This window comes from Hetaerina americana, unplaced genomic scaffold, assembly GCF_022747635.1.
Source record: "Hetaerina americana unplaced genomic scaffold, ioHetAmer1.1.p SCAF_9, whole genome shotgun sequence".
Classification (NCBI taxonomy): Eukaryota; Metazoa; Arthropoda; class Insecta; order Odonata; family Calopterygidae; genus Hetaerina; species Hetaerina americana.
In genome coordinates, this window is record NW_027287538.1 from 78,954,521 (window position 1) to 78,972,347 (window position 17,827).

Below are 17,827 nucleotides of genomic sequence, written 5' to 3' on the forward strand. Positions count from 1 at the left end.
ATAATTTTTAAGTGAAGTCAACTTATTTCCCTGAACTTCTCCAACGAATGACCAAAATGCTTTTGGATTCTCTTTAAAAATTTTTGCACACCTTTTCCGTTTGAATTCACTTAACCCTTTCTTAAATTCATTCTTGGCATTTACCCTGGATATCTCATTCTTTTTGTCGCTAGAGATATCATCCCTAATATTTTTCATCTTGGCTTGATATAGCCTTTGACGTCGTAATGCCCTTCTAACATCCGCGTTGTACCATCTGGGTTCCGTGTTACCTTTCATAAATTTACTGTGAATGAAGTTGTTGACTATTGAGCCTGTGATCTCATGGAAGTGATTCCACATATCCTCAGTATTTCCGTGATTAATATATTTCTTAAAATTAGCAAATTGATTCTGTAGCATGCAATTTAGGCTATTGTAGTCCCCTTCTTTAAACAAGTAGATTTTCCTTTTAGGCTTCTTATTTTGGATCCCATGAAGCGAAAACTTAGCATTTACTGCCCAGTGGTCACTAATTCCTTTTACAGTTTCTATAGTTAAGACTTTTTTGGGAATATTCGTTGCTAACAAATCAATACTATTATCACCCCTAGTTGGTGAAGTTACAAATTGATTCAATGAGTTCAATGTAAAAGAATTCAATAGCAATTCGCAGATATCTTTCTCTTTACCGCCCGTTTTAAAACTATGTGTGCTCTAGTTGATAGATGGGACAGTGAAATCTCCACCGATTATAATGCCAAAATCATTGTGTTGGGATAAAAAAACCTTAGATTTGCTGATCTAATTCTAGTATTCAATTATCTCTGTCGACGGGCTGTCTGTAAGTATTGCCCTGAACGAGGAAGGTACGTACAAAAGACAATACATAGAGAGTGAACTATATATGAGACAACTTCAAATGCTTCATGGAGAGAAATAGCTTAAGCAACTCCACAAAGTAACTCAACACCTTAGTATCCACCATATTTTACTCCCATCAAATTTTCGTCAATCCACAAAATATCACTGATGCATACATTTTCCAAACATTGCCAAATTGAAACTTAACAACTTGTTATATTGTTGAAAAGATTAATAAAATTAATTATCTGATTAAAATCATAACTATGTCAAATGCTAGTAATTAATCAGCCATTACAAGCTCACAAATACCTTTTCTTGTCCCATATAAGTTTTTCCATAGTTATCAGATCGACAAGGCCAATGAGATTGTCTGCTTTGTCTCTCACGGGCAGCTGCACCAAGAAGGGAACGACTCCTTTAAGTTTCGACTGGATGGATCTCATGCAAAAGTCCAAATCTGCATCCTTTCGATCCATTTTGTTCAGGAAGATGATACGAGGGATGCTATAGTTGTCCGCTTGCCTCCACACAGTTGACGTCTGAGCTTCCACTCCTGAAAAGCAAGCAACGACTTCACCTATGAAAATGCATCCAGAAATAATTTGAAAAAGGATAGATGCTAGAAGATAGCCTGAATTTCCAATTCAATTTCCTTCAAAAAAATGTCAGTTACATCAAAGCTAAGAACTTTTAATTTCTCTTCAATTATGTTCGTGAATCTCATTAATTCATGCTGAGAGTACATCAAGGCTTGAGAGCAAGGGGATTCAACATCATAAAGGAATAAAATTTATTCATGAAACAAATTAGTAATTCTCATTCAATGCTCATACATGCTCATCTTCAGTTAATGGTTCGGAAGTGGTAAGGAATATGTCATCGTAATATCCACGTAGTTTTTTTCATGTGCCAACAAATTAGTGAGGGGATTGATAAATATGAAATTGAAAATGAATTATTGTATTCTCCAACCCAAAAGATGCACTTTTTAACTCCAAATGGTGCTCTAAAATCAGCCTGCGTCATAAGGGCTTGGGATGGACGGGTCCTTCACTTAGACCTACATATAAGCAAAGGCTGCTTTGCACGGAAAAATATTTACGATATTATGTATTTTTTCCTTCATCAGGCATAGAAAATGATCGACTTTATTGCAATTGCCAAAAAAATCACTGTTTTGAGTCAGTAGCAAGCAACCAACACAGTTTTAATATTCCGTTGAAAGTACTTCCTAAAAAAATTCCCAAATAAGTCATGAATTTATACCAAGTAGCGCGGTTGGTTTCAGCTCACATGTGGTACTGCCGTGAAACTTACTACACATTGGACAAATGGATATGTTGCTCCTCTGCTAATATATACATATGTACACAACACTGTATCTCACTCCCATCAAACTCGGAGTCTACGGGCATTCAACCTTGGGTAGTTGTAGTGTTGTGAAGGCATAGAAAATAGTTGTTTTTAATACAGATTTTGGTATTAATAAAATAATCAGAGAAACTAAGCATCACATATAAATTTAAAATGATAATAACCTCTTAGCAACTTAAGAGAGAAGGTTGCCATACAGTATTGCATTTAAATTTGAATTTGAGAATTATGCTTCAGAACATAGAAACAAGGTAGCTGAAATTTGGCCCAGCAATGACAAATTTCCAGGATTCTACGATGAATAAAAGTTGACACAAGGTCTGCCCAATAAATACACGAACTGGTGCAACCTGGCGGCCATGACCCGCCCACTAGCGGCGCTAGTTGCCTGAGACCCAATCTGTGCTTGGCGGATCATCAAGCTGTGCGTATGCTGCCAATTATCCATTCTCCTTGTTTTTACTGTTTGTCGAAAATGGAAATTGATGAAATCATGGAGCAACAAATCAGAATCAAGTTTTTGGTGGAGTGCGGTAAAAGTTATCAAGAAATTACTGAAATGTTGACAGCTGTTTACGGTGATAATGCAATGAAAAAAACATCCATTTTCAAGTGGATAAAGTCAAACCAATAAATCAAAAAAAAAGCCAATCGGAAATCAAAGTCAGTGCTTCTGGTTTCCTTTGATGTCGAAGGTGTTGTTCATTATGAATTTATTCCTGAAGGGCTAACAGTAAATGCTGAACATAACAGTTTCAGGTTTAACTTTGTGGAATTCCTTCATTATGAGGGTAAAAAGAAACTTAACATTTCCACCGAAAGGATTTAATATTTCACATTCATTTATTTAATAATATGTGAAACATTAAATCATTTTGGTGGAAATGTTAAGTTTCTTTTTACCCCCATAGTATATGCTGAGTTCTACCTCACAGTTCTCGAGCGTTTGAGAGATCTCGTGCGTTGTGTGCGACCAAATTTGACTCAAGGCCATGGACGGATCCTTCCTTCACCATGACAACGCGCAGCGCACATTCAGCATTGATTGTTCGGCAATCTCGGGCAACAAATTCAATCACCATGCTCTATCATCCTCCTCATTCGCCGGATCTCGCCCCCTGCGACTTATTCCTATTCCCCCAAAATACAAAAATGTGATGAGGGGACATCACTGGGAAGATAAGAACACAATAAAGTAAGAAACGAAGAGGACACTATAAAGCCTAACTGCCGACAACTTCCAAGGGTGCTTTAAACAGTGGAATGGAAGAAGATGCAATAAGCCTCCGAATGGAGAGTACTTTGAACAGGGAACAAAATCGATGCAGACTAAATTTTGCAAAATAAAGTTTTTGTGGCCTCAGTTTGCATATTTATTGGACAGACCTCGTACATGTGTAGCTCCCTATTTTTTAAAGTAAAAAAATTAATTTTCTTCACATTAAGAGTTAACATAAGAATATTTTAATTCTTTTCTTTCTGATTCAAGTATTTTGGGTAAATGCTAACCTGAAAAATCAGGGAGCATCTTATGCACTGGTGCTTCTTATGGGCTGGGTGCATGACCGGCACTCACCAAAAAAAACAATTTCTTTTGAACGACCGCCTGAGGACTGGACGCAATGCACATTTCCAATGCTTATTAGAAATGGATGATTGGGAGAAGAATTTAACCCATGGCCTCTTTCAATTTAAAAAGACATTGATTTCTTCAAACTTGCACCATATATAATTTGAATGCAGAAAGTCATTTATGATATATACTACACCATCCTAATATTCCTCTGTGCTAGCATAACTTTATTATTATTATTACTTTTTACTGTCAACAATTCGGGAGTCATCGACATACCCAGCAAGACTAGCACTGTTTATTAGCTGAATATCTGTCACACAACTCCTAAGACATTTCAGGATGAGCTATTACATTGAAATTTGGAATGATTTCTTCACAGGTCAAAAGAAATCCCTATGCATCCCCTTTATACTTAATAAGGAGTATGATCACAGCAAATTTCATGTATCTGAGTTGGTTTGATTTTTAAATTATCAGAGTTGTTTTGGCATGGACAGACTCTTTAGTTTCATTCAACAACCATGCTAATTGTCACTTCTACTTCTATCAGACACATATATACTCTTCAATCTTATTTGCTTTCAGAGTCAGCAAAATCAAATTTTAAGTTGCCCCAGAAAAACTGATTCTGCCTCAATAATTTCTTTCATACTGCCCTGTCATTGCACACTTTCTTTCCCTGCCTTATTCACTAATAAATTCTCTTCCTGGGAATTCTAACATTCTGCCCGAGAGTCTCTTTGTGCAAGTAAAGTGTGCCTAGCAAATCATGCATTCTACCAGGCTTCCACTGTATTTTGAGTACATTTTCTTCAATTTCAAAAGTAATTACATTCCATCTACATTTCCCATAATAATGATGTTTTATACGCAGTTTCAGCATAGAATACCCAAAAGGCTATTTCATACAATTTGCAAAATACAGATAAAGAGTAACCTGTAATAGCATCCTTACCACAGTTGAAAATGTGTTATTAGCCCCATCACACTACTGTACGAGAGACCATGTAAATAAAATTAGAGAGATTATCTGTTGAATAGATTGGTTTAAGATGCCATTTTTCCTACAAATGATAAGGGATATTAGTAGTGTTGTCCGACCATGCTATGGAGGCAAAGTATTTTGGGTCAAAGGAAATCTGGCAAGTAATCAGCCCCTCCGTCACACCCTACGTGGCTTGCAGGTTGCTATATAATGAATTGATATCAATTGTATACAGACAGATTCCAATCTTTCCAAGATTAAAATGAATGGTATCGGGCATCACTCTGTGAAATGCTCCATGAAAATAATTTCCCGTAAAAAATAGCAGCAATCAAATTATGGATAAAATCAATCAATGGCAAACCAAGATTCATTTGAGATATGTAAACAAAACTCAAATTATCAGTTTACAATTTTTGACAGTTCGACAAAAAGCTATTTTGTGATTAATATTTGTTCCAGTATGTTTGGGGAACAACCAGTTTGCACAGCAAAATACATCTCAAATGTAAGATATACTACACATATAGACGCCTTCACAAAAGTTCATCATGGCGAATTTATTCCAAAGTGGTGAACGGCTATAGGTTTTGAGAGCCTCCCCACGACTTAAATAAAAACATTTAAGTTAAGAAATAATAGTCAGAATTATAGCCTTTCAATATGGCCTTCTAAACCAATATTCTGCTCAGTAAAGTCTTCTCTCTGCCTAGTGTTCACATGGTATCTCTTGTGTCATATGAAAATGCTAACATAAGTAGAATTTGAATTAGTGCTGTTGATCTATCACATTTCACGAATACTAACAATTACTTGTATTGCATGTTTGTTAGCACACGATGAACTTGGAATATCAATAGATAGGCATATGTTTGTATAACGGAGTCTCTGTTGATCTTTTAAATTCTAAGAATATATCTTTAGGGCTCTATTAAAAATTACATTTTTATAATGTATTTTCCCATTGAAGCCTTCATGGTTAATAAGCCACTGAATTGTCCTAAACTAATAATTCTGGTACATTGAACTGTTCATATTAATATTATAAGATCTTTCCGTGACCTAAAGTCAGGGAGCCTTGTATGGTGCTAATGTATTTTGATCTTCCGAGGAAATAAAATTATCATAAAACTAAAAATTAACGTTACATATCTGAACATAAGACTTGTATTACCTGCTGAGGAATCCAAAATAACAATTGCCCCATCCAACACTTGGAGTGTTTGCTCCACTTCCATGGTAAAATCAATATGACCAGGTGTATCCACCAAATTAAAACGATTCCCCTTCCATTTGAATGTAATTGCGGCAGATGTAATGGTTATTCCTTTCATAAAAGGTTATGCAATAAAACATAATAAATTAGTACCGCAAAACAATTAAAAATAAATTGGAAATGCAACTCGGTACATCTGAAAACATATCACTATACCTCTATTCCTCTCTTGTTCCATGTAATCTGTCACTGTATTGCCATGATGTACTTCACCCATGCTATCTATTAATCCAGAATAATACAACATTCTTTCCGTTGTAGTTGTCTTCCCTGTTTGTTTTTAATATTTTGAAGTTACATATAACAGTACTTATTTCTTTGCGTGTTGTTGAAATATTCCATTATATTCTTACCTGCATCGATGTGAGCCAGAATACCGATGTTTCTAATTTTTTTCACTTTAGCTGGTGATCGTTCTTGAAAACGTAATGCTTTATGTTGACCACTTCTCACGCATTGTCTCAAAGGCTTTCGCAAAATTAATAATGCATTCTTAATCATCGTGAATGGTATACCCCTAACCCGGCACTATTTATGCAGTTTAGGATAGTATCAACTTACAAAAGCATACAATACTCGGAGAAGTACTGACGAATTCCTAGGCATAATTTAAATAACATAGTGCTCAATAAGAATAATGGCAACATCATCTCATTGTATTCATATAAATATGAAACGGATACATTGGATAATCATGTGTTATCCAAAGTTGTTTTCTTCTTCAATTTTGTACTTCACTTGTTATTTTATGCTAAGAAAAATTGAGATGAAGGGATAATCATCCTGGTCAATTATATGGTTAATATCGTTAAACGGGGTAAATGTCTGTAGCAGGGACAGTATCTGTCCTGGTGATATCTCTTTTATTTTATCCTACTCCGTTGGAAACAGTCTTGATACAGTACTGAATCAATTGCCCAGTTCCTTGATCAATTTTCAGTCCCTTGGTTAGAGATAATTTTTTCTGTCAAGATGTGAACATTTTATATTCAGGCAAACTTGAGTGTTTTTATTGAAAGTATACAATACCTTCGCCATAGATTTTTGCCATCGGAAAACATTGATGTCAACATGGTATCAGTTATGATTTTACGTGCTATTTCCTTGTCTAAGAGTTTGAGTAGCTCATGCAGAATCTGCTGTCGAAGAAATATTTCTAGTGCGGAATCAAAATACGCAGTCCTAATTCAAAATGATCAGTGGCACAAATACCTCAGTTTCAGCGATGGTTTTGACAAAGAGTCGAGGTTACAGTTCTCTCGTGATCTATTAGTCGTAAATAATTTCGTCACAGATGGAGAAGAAAAATCATTAATGGAAGAATTAACACCAGTGTTGAAGAAAATGCATTACGAATTCGATCATTGGGACGATGTGAGCATAGAAAAAGTATTTGTGGCCGGTTGTCCTTTCCTTTGTGTTTACATATTCTGAATCCATTTAATCGTCATTTTAGGCCATCCATGGGTATCGAGAAACGGAAAGGTTAAATTGGAATCCCAATAATATGAAAATAATTGATCGAGTTAGGAAGATTGCCTTCCCATCCGAGACTTCTCATATACCACTAGTCCATGTATTGGATCTTGCTGAGAAAGGTTTTATTAAACCTCATATTGACAGTGTCAGGGTAAAGGTGGCTTATGTTTGGAAAATAATATTAGTCAACCATTGCATTAGGCAACTGGTATTATAATCAATCAATTATTTATCATTTCAACTCACTCCATTGTAATGCTTATAGTTGAACATAATCATGCTTCAAAACCTTAAATGATTGTCAATTTGGGTACCTTGGCAGTACTCCAGGGTTGGGACTATGGATGCTGTTTGATTCCTATCATATTTATCATGAACTCTTCAAATCTTTTATATATAAGAATCGAACTATAATCAACTTTACACCACTCATAATTTTTATGTGTTTTCCCAATGCATGTCTTAAACATTAAATTACTCACAATCTGTTTTTAAAACATTCAAATGCATTTTTATCTATTTATCAATAGCTATGCAATATGGATGTAAAAGTAAATATCTGTGCACTTCTAAACACATGGTGCATGCATGAAATTCGGTTCACGACAAAAATTCTAGACCTTGTAAGTAGTAGCATTGGGCTTAAACTTGGTTTTGTTTACATTTATTCTCATCCCATACCTATTGCACTGAATCTCCAATCCACTCAGCAATGCTTGAAATCCTTGGCTGACTGGCAAACTGGAGCTTGGTCATCATCAAACCTAACTGATTTTATGAATTCCTCACCAACTTTCATTCCTACCTCCAGTTCTTCCCATGCCTCTTTGATCATTTCCTCCACAGATACGTTGAACAGCACCGGTGGTAATAGACATCCCGGCCTTACACCTCTTCCTAACACTACCCAACCGGACTCTCCGTTCCCCACTCGCAGTTTCTTCTATGTGTTTTCCACTAATCATTATATCAGCATCTGTGTATCATTAGTGGTGTGAAGATAGAAGTCAGTCCAAGACATGTACATGTCCAGTCCAAGACATGTACAGGTTGCAGATTAGCTTCCTATCCATCCAATCTATTCCCATTTTTTGCATTATATTCATTAGTTTTCCCCAATTCACTCAATCAAATGCCTTTTTGAAATCTACTAAACAGGCAAAAACGTCTGATTGCTTTCTATGTCCCTCTCTATTGATGACCTAATTACCGCAATGATATTACATGTGCCCTTCCTCTTCCTGTACCGAAACTGATCATCTCCTGAGTAATTATTGGCCATTCTGTCCATCTTCTCATTGATGATCCTGAGAACCACTTCAGCAGTGTGCTTAATCAAACTTATTGTCCTAGAGTTTTAACATGTGGCTGTCTTTCCTTTTTTGGATTGGGAAGTAATACTGATTTGATTAAATATTCCTGCCAAATTCCTCCCTCATAAATACTATAAATTAATTGGTAAAAGCTCTTCCTTTCACATTCTGTGAAACCTTCAAGTAGTTACAAGGGAATGTTTTCTACCCCCATTGCATTATTTGATTTCAGTTCCCTCTTCACCTCGCTATGCATAATCAAGAAAAAACATTTCTGATTGTTGCTAAAGTAATGACTGCTTGCTAGTAACCACATGACCACAATTCAGTGACACACTGGTTGATGATAATGGAGCATGTTACAATAATTTTAAACCTAAAATTTGGAACAATTTCCCGGAGCATATGGCAACATGTTCCCTCAAAAAAACCTATAATTGTTTGCAGGAATGTAAAAAAGTAATAATTTCTGAGTTGATACTTTATGTAAAAGTATGATAAATGGAATATTACTTAGGGGAAGCTCAAAATATTATCACTGCTGTTCCTAATGCAGCTTCTCTGCTACCCCCAGTCATTTTAAATGACTCGATTAACTAAGAGTTGCAAATTGAGAGGTTGCAGTTAACAACTCATTGTAACAAACTTGATGGCAGCATTCAAATCTATTTAATGGTGATGTTTGATACATTCAATGTGGCCTTCAAAACTGAGTTTTATGTTCTGGTGTAGGTCATCAGATCATTGGCTAAAATTCTATCATGACTTAATTGTTCAAATGCAAGATTAATTTTAAAAGAAGCTGGTTGAAATATATATTGTTTTCTTTTAAAAAATTAAGCTACTTCCTAGTAACTTCAAGTTAATTCTAACTTCATTTGCTTAAATTTGGATGTTAAATTTTCTTGAAATTGTGGCACTTATGTGTATTTTACACAATAAAGTAGGGGTAAGTAGCATGTTTAAAAATTAGTTTTAACCTTCCCAAGCCTTTTTTTAAGAGATTTATTTCCGAAGTGTGGGAAGGTCCCAACTGCCTGTTCTCCAATCAATACTATTTTATTGATCTCATTGGTTGTATAATAATCAGGGTTGGCTTGGGTGGATCTTGGATTGAGATATTTTTATTTCTCTTATTTAGTTTTGTGGTGATATCATTGCTGGACTTAGCCTGTTGTCCTCATCCATAATGAGACTGGTTCATGAAAATGAAAAATCGAAATATGTTGATGTGTTGCTTCAACGAAGGTCATTGTATATTATGACGTGAGTAAAATAATTAATGGCAAGAATATGTCATCAATACTCTAGTGACTAATGGTAACTTGGATTTTGTGTGTTTACAGGGGGACTGCACGATATGACTTTACTCACGAGTTACTAGACAAGGAGAGGTCCATTTTCAAAAATGATAGAGTTGAACGAGGTAGAAGACTTTCCATCATATGTAGAAATGCACCATTGAAATAGAGTGTAATAAATTAGTTTTTCATCCAGAAGCAATATGATTTTTCCCTTGTATTATTTGGAAAACCTCACTCTCTGTCAAAACGCTTTAAATGAAGTATAATTATTTCATATTCTGGGTATGGTTAAAACTTTCAAGTAAAATGAGTACTCCACTTCTACACAGAATATCAATTTACACAGTGCTTTAAATGAAGCAGTCCTTTCATGGTAGAATACAGGAAGTCAAGCTCAGGAAATGTTGAATAAGTTTTTACGTTTTCCTCATAGAAAAAAGTTGTCTATCTGTTTTAAGCAAGCCATCTTGAAAAAGGTGTACATTCACGCTATAGGCATTGATTCTTTGAAGTGAAAACAGTCAAGACCTTTGGAGAAGCCTTAATTCTGAACCAAGTTTATCAGTATGTCATCAATGCAACATTTTCAGAGTGTAAAGATCATTCACCTTGACTTGGATTCGAACCCGGAACCCCTAATGTCCAGCCGAGTGCTTTAGCCAGTTAAGCTATCAAGGCATCATCTTACACTCTGAAAGTTTAGGGATTCCGGTCAAGGTGAATCATTTTTCCATTCCGAAATTGTTGCATTGTGCATAATGCACACTTAGTGGATGACTCCATTGAAAGTTGTTATTGCAGCATCTCCCGCAGTTTCTTGGAATTTACATAATCTATCTTCGTCAATGATAATAAATACTTATTGTGGTACATTTCTAACACTTTTCAATGTCTTGTGTGTAGTCCCCCTTTTTGCAAAATTGTTTTTGATTACCTTACAATACATAAGCAAACATTTATTATTATCTCATCTCTAAAGTTGCTAAATTTATCTTTGCTATCTTTGCTTAAAACCTTAGGAAAAATGTCAGGTTTTTTTCTTTTCTTTTTAATTAATTAATTTGAATTATTTACTAAGCTGCTAGGTCCTAAATAATATTGTTTCTTATGCCATTATGTCTTCTAATGTTGCTATTTTCAAATCAATTGATTGATTGCACATTCGTAGTCCATATTCTACACAGTTTTCAGCTTCTTGTTTAAGTCATCAGCTACTTCATTTAGCAAGATCAATTCTCTCCTTGCGTCCCGCCTCAGCTATTGATGAGGCCAATATGCTCTGCTTCTTTGAAGACCAGGCAACTGGATTACCACTGTAAAATTTCACTATCCCTCTTAAATTCTTCTGATCTTCTTAGTTTTCACCCCAGTTTGCATCAGAGTAGGTGTATAATTCATTAGGATCAGCAGTCCTGTTCTGCGCATATATATGCTAAATATTTCGTCTCCATGAGATATTTTTTACTTCAATTGTAATTCTCTCTCTAAATTATGTTTTAACAATACATTGTTTTATGTAAAATTTTTGAATTATATTTTCAATAATTTCAAATTGAGATATTTTGATATAATGCTTCCTTATAACAACATAACTTATAACTCCCTTTCATTAAAATTTGTTAAGTTTGCCTAGGTCTTTTGCTTATAATGACTGCTTCAGAATTTATACATTTTCTTCTGTGTGTTTTCCACTAATCATTATATCAGCATCTGTGTATTATTACTGGTGTGAAGATAGAAGTCATTTCTTGGTATTATTATTATTGTTATAAGGTAATATATCGGTTAAGGTAGGTTTTGGATGGACACAACTACCAAATAAATATTTGGTGACTCCTAACAAAACACAATCTGGCAACCTACTCTACATCAGGTTCTTTTTCATCTTTCTGTACTTCTTTCCTCCCTTCATCCTATCCAACATCCCAATCCTGTTCCTGCCCTTTCCTCGTTTGCCTAACATTCTCCCCTTAATTACAGTCTTCAACATCCCGCTACCGGTCAACACCCCCTTCATCCACTTTTACTCCCTCCATAGGATTTCTCCCAACAAACCCCTCTCTTCGCCCGCCATACCAAGTACTTCCTCATTTGTTCTCCTTTTGGTCCATTTCACCTTCTCCATTTTTCTCCACACCGACATTTCAAAAGCCTCCAGTCTACGTCTATCCTCCTGCTTCAATGACCACGTTTCCGCGCCGTACATAGCTACGCTCCATATCAAAGTTTTTACGAGTGTTTTCTTAACATCCATACACAACGTCCCTGTCATCAACTTCCTCCTCCTAGTAAAAGCCCCTTTACCTAGCGTAACCCTTCTCCTTACGTCCTTACGACTTCGACCGTGTTGGTCCAAAACACTTCTGAGATAAGTAAACTGTTGTACCTGCTCAAGTTTTTGCCCTCCTATTTAAATGTTTAGCTTAGCCTTTTTCTTTCTAGAAAATCGCATAACCTTTGCTTTATTAATATTGATTCTCATCCCATACCTATCTCACTGAATTTCCAATTCACTCAGCAATGCGTGCAACCCCTTGGCTGACTGACAAAATAAAGCCTGGTCATCAGCCAACTTAACTGATTTTACGAATTCCCCGCCCACTTTCATTCCAACCTCCAGTTCTTCCCATGCCTCTTTAAACATTTCCTCTACATACAGATTGAAAAGCAACTGTGATAATGGGCAACCCTGCCTTACACCTCTTCCTAACACTGCCCAACCGGACTCCCCGTTCCCCACTCGCACCTGAGCAGTCTGAGACAAGTAAAGGTTGCGGATTAGCCTCCTGTCCCTCTAATCTATTCCTATTTCTTCCAATATACTCACTAATTTTTTCCCAATTCACTCTACCAAACGCCTTTTCAAAATCTACGAAACAGGCAAATAATTCCTGATTGTATTCTATATTCCTCTTGATTAGTCATCTCAATACTGCAATGGCATCACGTGAACCTCTCCCCTTCCTAACCTCAAACTGATCATCCCCTAAGTAATCATTTGCCCTACTCGCTATCCTTTTGTTGATGATCCTGAGAACAACTTTAGCTGTGTGAAAAATCGAGCTTATTGTCCTGTAGTTCTCACATTATTATTATTACTTTTTATTTGCCCAGAGATCATCATTCAAAAATACCAGGTGGGTGGTGTATGTACATGTTGTAAGGCACATCAAAAAGGACCAAAGGCAAGGCTCAATTAAGATTAAATGTAATACAATTAAGAGAAAGAAATGATGCTCACAGTTACATAGTATTTGACGCAAACCCATGAACATTGGCTGTAAAATGCAATATCAAATTCAGAAAAATCATAGATCACCAACATGAATCAGACCATGTCCATTGCTAGAAACTAAAATATGAACTTACTGGTCGGGAATATTGTTGAGATATTCGTCAACTGAGTAGAACATATTACATTGAAGATATCTTTTTAATTTATGCTTGAATGGAGCAGTTCCCTTTGTATCCTTGATACTTTTGGGTAGTTTGTTATATAATCTGATGCCCATTTCATTGGGTCCTAATTTCAATGCTTTAGTTCTTATATTCCCATAATGGATGGCTTTCCTTCCTCTGGTGTAATGATGATGATAGGCAGAGTTAAGAGAATAGTTGCCATTGTTATTTTATATATATAGAATTAATAACATAGTGTAGATGCATGGGAGTGGTAGCAAATTTAATTCATGGAAAATAGGCCTTGATGGAGCATTTTGAGGTTTCCTGGTGATGATTCTAGTAGCTTTCTTTTGGATTTTAAAGATGGTTTGAGAAATAGCAGCTGATCCCTATAATATTATACAGTAGGTTATATTTGAATACATTTCCCCATATTATAAATTGAGTAGTACAGTTTAACTTGTAGTTTCATGCAGGTGTCTCAATAAGTAGCAAGTTGAACTGAACTTGTGTTGAAGGGCTTTTACATGAGTATTCCAAGAAATATTTGCACACAGAGAGATACCTAGAAATTTACATTCCGTCACATGCTCAATTGATCGGTCATTAATTTTTACCGGCAGATCATCTGGCACGTTGTTATTGCGTGTAAAGTATACTATTTTACTTTTATTTACATTTAAGTCTAGAAGGTTGTCTGTACACCACTTGTTTATTGCAAGTGTGACAGACTTTGATTTTTCAACAATACTGGGAAATGTTTGTGTAGATATTATGACATTAGTGTTGTCAGCATAGAACACTGGTATTATTCCTTCATAATTCTATGAGCAGTTAGGTAGGTCATTGATGTATATCAGAAAGAGGAGTGGCCCAAGGAATTGACTTTGGATGATTTAAACTCCCGAAAGGTAACCTTGTCAACTTGCCTTGCATGCATATGGCAAACCTTTCCTGGTTAGATATAGGTTTTATATTTCTTGGCTTCCTTGGTTTAGATGACCAAGTGTTGTCTGCCATTGATAATTTTGGGTGACCATACACTTCTTTTCTGAAATGAATTCTAATTAAAAAGTATAGATGTTTCCTGGTGTCATAATTATTTTCAACATTTCTGTTGATTATTTTCTTATCTTGTTCCTTGAAAATTACTTTCTTTCCTGACTGTATTTATCTTTTTACTGATATTAGGAGTGGGAGACATTTATGGTGCTACAAGAGCCACGGATATAATTTTTAATTCTTTCATTAAGCACTTACACTGCTTACTCAACTATCCCTGCTTAGCTTACCATCAAGGATGAAGCTTATTAGTGAGCAGGTTTGTGATTTTTAACTATTTTTTTGACAACGCGAATAGCTGCTGTTGGGTTCCCTTGTTTAGGAAGAGATTCTTAGCAGAGAGCAATTTATGGGATCCTAAGGAATGTCTGATACAGCCTTGGTAAGTTCATATCTTTACCCAAATGGATTCAAGTAGTGTCATCAGTGAATTGCATTGATTTATAGTGTATGTTGTCTAGCATATCATTGGCAATAAGAAGAATTGTTAGCTGTCTCAAAAATGAACTGGAACACAATTGCACATGACATAAGTGTTTGATAGTGCACCACCAAACTCATCATAATGCTTTCCAGGATGTATAGGATTTTATCAATGCGTTCTGAGAGTTTAGTACCCATAATATTCAAATGTTTGCCTGATATTGCATGAGGTATAAGGTTAAAAGCTTCATATAGATAATGCAATGTCAAATAATATGACTGAATTTAAGAGAGAGCTTTAGATCTCAATCAAACTCATTGGAATGGAATATATCTCAATGGAACCAGATAAAAGAAAAAATTAAGTTATCATTTGTGGGAAACTTATTTTGAAAAATAGCGAGAAAATTCAATAGGGATAAAAGGTGTCTTTGCAAAACTGACACTATCCCAACTCTTGTCAGAAAAGAGTTGATGTGAATGACATCCATATTATTGAGGATGTTATTTACTTCGAGCTATAAAATATGATGATTAGGAAAAGTTTTGCATTGGATAGGACTACCATTATTGTGGTTCTTCCGAGTCATTTTTTTCTAAAAATTATTTAAATGAAAGATTTCACCTCCTCCTGGTCTATTTTTGGTACTTTTGTACACTACCTTTGATTTTTAAAAGCCGCCCTTTTTATATTACGCAACTGCTACGTCAATTGCATCAAACGATCCGAGGAACTTGATGCGATAACGATTGCAATTCGTATTAGTGTTTTCTCTTGCCCCACTTTTGTAATTCTTGCTTATTATAATAAACAACAATGGTACCTATCGAATTGTTGTCAGATGCTTCAAAATAGTTTTCTAATTAAATGTTGAGTGGAATGTTAGCTCTGATTTGGAATGTATTATATTACACCTTAATTTCTGTACGTTGATAGTGCCATGGATTTGGACGAATGCGAGTACTTCATACTCCTCCTGCTGGTGGTATTACCTGTTAAACTTTTCTTCGGACTTTGGGCGTGGCTTGGATGGGAACTCTTCAAGAATAATTAACACAAGACTCCCACTTTCGCTTCTTAAGTACATTGCTTCTCCTTGTAATTGAAGATGGTGGGATTCGGGGAAGATAACCGAATGACGTTCCTGAACATGACATTTTCGTGTTGTTCATCGCAAAAACATACTAGAAATCCATTCACCCCGATTAAAACATTTCAATCGTTGTGCGTGGATTTAGTGAAGCACACTGCAAGTTATGAGAGACAAATGGCAAAACTAGAAACTCTTAAAATACAATTAGGAAGTTATTACGTCCAGTTTTGTTTTGCAGATTTATTGTAATCCTTGATGTAATTGAAGTATTAGTTTGTTTTAATTACATTGCTTGTAAAATGAGGGTTAGTATTTATTTACTAAGACAATTGTAGCAATGATGCTGCTGAAGTACGATAGCACTTTAGTAGTTTGATCCACCAAAGTTAATATTAGATTGTGAACATGTAATCGTTATAAGTTGTTCAGTAAAAAGATAAATATATGCATCATGTAAACACTATTGGAGGTAGGCTAAATGCTTGGATTTGACTGTTACAGTATGTGGTTGTCACTGTTTTCCTATGGTACCGGAGGGATATAACTTTTGATAATTTGATTATGGATCGTATTGTGCTAACACAAGGTTGAAAAAATATATTTCTCGAAATGGGCCGCATCCAATCATAAGCAGAACTGTGTACGTGAATCCTCCTTTCTCGCTTCTGATGTGAAACTGGCAGTTCGAACATTGCCTCGCAATGACTATCATGCCATCATATTTTGTTGAGTTTACTTAACCATAGAAGCAGGAGTGAATGATGGTTTCTAATTATTCGCGATCTATTAAATGGTTTCATGTTGGACTGTCTCGTACGATGGTCTCTGGAAGGTATCTTGTTGGTTTCCGTATCCTGTCACGATGGCGTCTTTACCCTGTGGGTATACCGATATGGTCTCTATAGCCGGTTTGAAAGGTAAAAATGTTTAATAATGGGGGGATGAGGACAAAGGTATGGGCGGTAATTTGTGTGAATGAAGGAAAGGAAGATACGTACATCTTGGTCTGTTTTAATTTTACTATGGGTGATCCAGCGGTTTAGGTGGGTTTTGGATGGACACAAATATCTTGTAACAAAACACAACCCAACATACTACTTTGAAACAAGCCCCTCTTTACTATGTACTTCCTTCATTCTATGCAACAACCCTATCCTGCCCCTTCCTCATTTGCCTAACATTCTCACCTCTATCACAGATTTTAACTCCCATTGCCAAGCGATATGCCTTGTATCCATCTCTCCTGTCTGTGCAAAATCTCCCAGCAATTCTCCTCCCTCACATACCTAGCACCTCATAATTTGTTTACCTTTCTGTCTACTTAACCTTCTCCAAGCCCACATTTCAAATGCCTCCAATCTACTCAAGCCCATCATCCTGCTTCAATGACTATGTTTTCAAGCTGTACATAACTACACTCCATATCAAAGCTTAAACAAGCATTGCCTTAACATTCTTACTCAACTCCCTCCGCCTTGTGAAAGCATCTTTGCCTAATGCAGTTTCCTCCTTATATCCCTACTACTTGACCATTTTGGTCCAAAATACTTCCGAGATATGTGAACTGTTCCACCCACTCTAGTTTTTGCCCTCCTATTTTAAGACGAGAGTAGAAAAAGAAACTTTGCACTTGCACATAAAGATTTAATACTTAACACAACCATAGTTTCAATGCTGTGCATCACCATCATGC

At 35.8% G+C, this 17,827-nt stretch overlaps 2 protein-coding genes and 1 long non-coding RNA gene across 4 annotated transcripts in view; 2 read left to right on the plus strand and 1 right to left on the minus strand.

The window, feature by feature from the left end:
* The window catches only part of mRRF2 (mitochondrial ribosome recycling factor 2), a 45,751-nt gene extending 38,986 nt beyond the window's left edge, over positions 1-6,765 (minus strand). For both annotated transcript variants that reach the window (XM_071597796.1, XM_071597795.1), the window contains exons 1-4: positions 6,411-6,765; positions 6,214-6,327; positions 5,956-6,108; positions 1,156-1,399 (exon numbers count right to left, since the gene is read on the minus strand). In XM_071597796.1, coding sequence (XP_071453897.1) covers positions 1,156-1,399; positions 5,956-6,108; positions 6,214-6,327; positions 6,411-6,558 — 659 coding nt within the window. In that variant the 5' untranslated portion in view covers positions 6,559-6,765. The remainder of the gene's footprint in view (positions 1-1,155; positions 1,400-5,955; positions 6,109-6,213; positions 6,328-6,410) is intronic.
* Positions 6,766-6,818: 53 nt separating this feature from the next.
* Positions 6,819-10,348, plus strand: LOC139698809 (alpha-ketoglutarate-dependent dioxygenase alkB homolog 7, mitochondrial). The gene is made up of 4 exons (XM_071597728.1): positions 6,819-7,431; positions 7,514-7,687; positions 9,991-10,115; positions 10,196-10,348. Exons 1-4 carry the CDS (start codon positions 7,129-7,131, stop codon positions 10,317-10,319), a joined length of 726 nt encoding a protein of 241 aa, XP_071453829.1. The 5' UTR covers positions 6,819-7,128; the 3' UTR covers positions 10,320-10,348.
* Positions 10,349-15,773: 5,425 nt separating this feature from the next.
* Positions 15,774-16,437, plus strand: LOC139698888 (uncharacterized). Its single transcript, XR_011703023.1, has 2 exons — positions 15,774-15,860; positions 15,978-16,437. It is a non-coding gene; the product is annotated as an uncharacterized lncRNA (long non-coding RNA).
* Positions 16,438-17,827: the final 1,390 nt, after the last annotated feature.

Excerpts from the sequence above, each read along its gene's own strand:
- LOC139698809 (XM_071597728.1), top strand. The coding sequence starts at position 7,129 with ATGGTATCAGTTATGATTTTACGTGCTATTTCCTTGTCTAAGAGTTTG. Across the intron at positions 7,432-7,513 it reads AATTCGATCATTGGGACGAT|GCCATCCATGGGTATCGAGA; the intron begins GTGAGCATAGAA and ends TCGTCATTTTAG. Across the intron at positions 10,116-10,195 it reads AGGTCATTGTATATTATGAC|GGGGACTGCACGATATGACT; the intron begins GTGAGTAAAATA and ends GTGTGTTTACAG.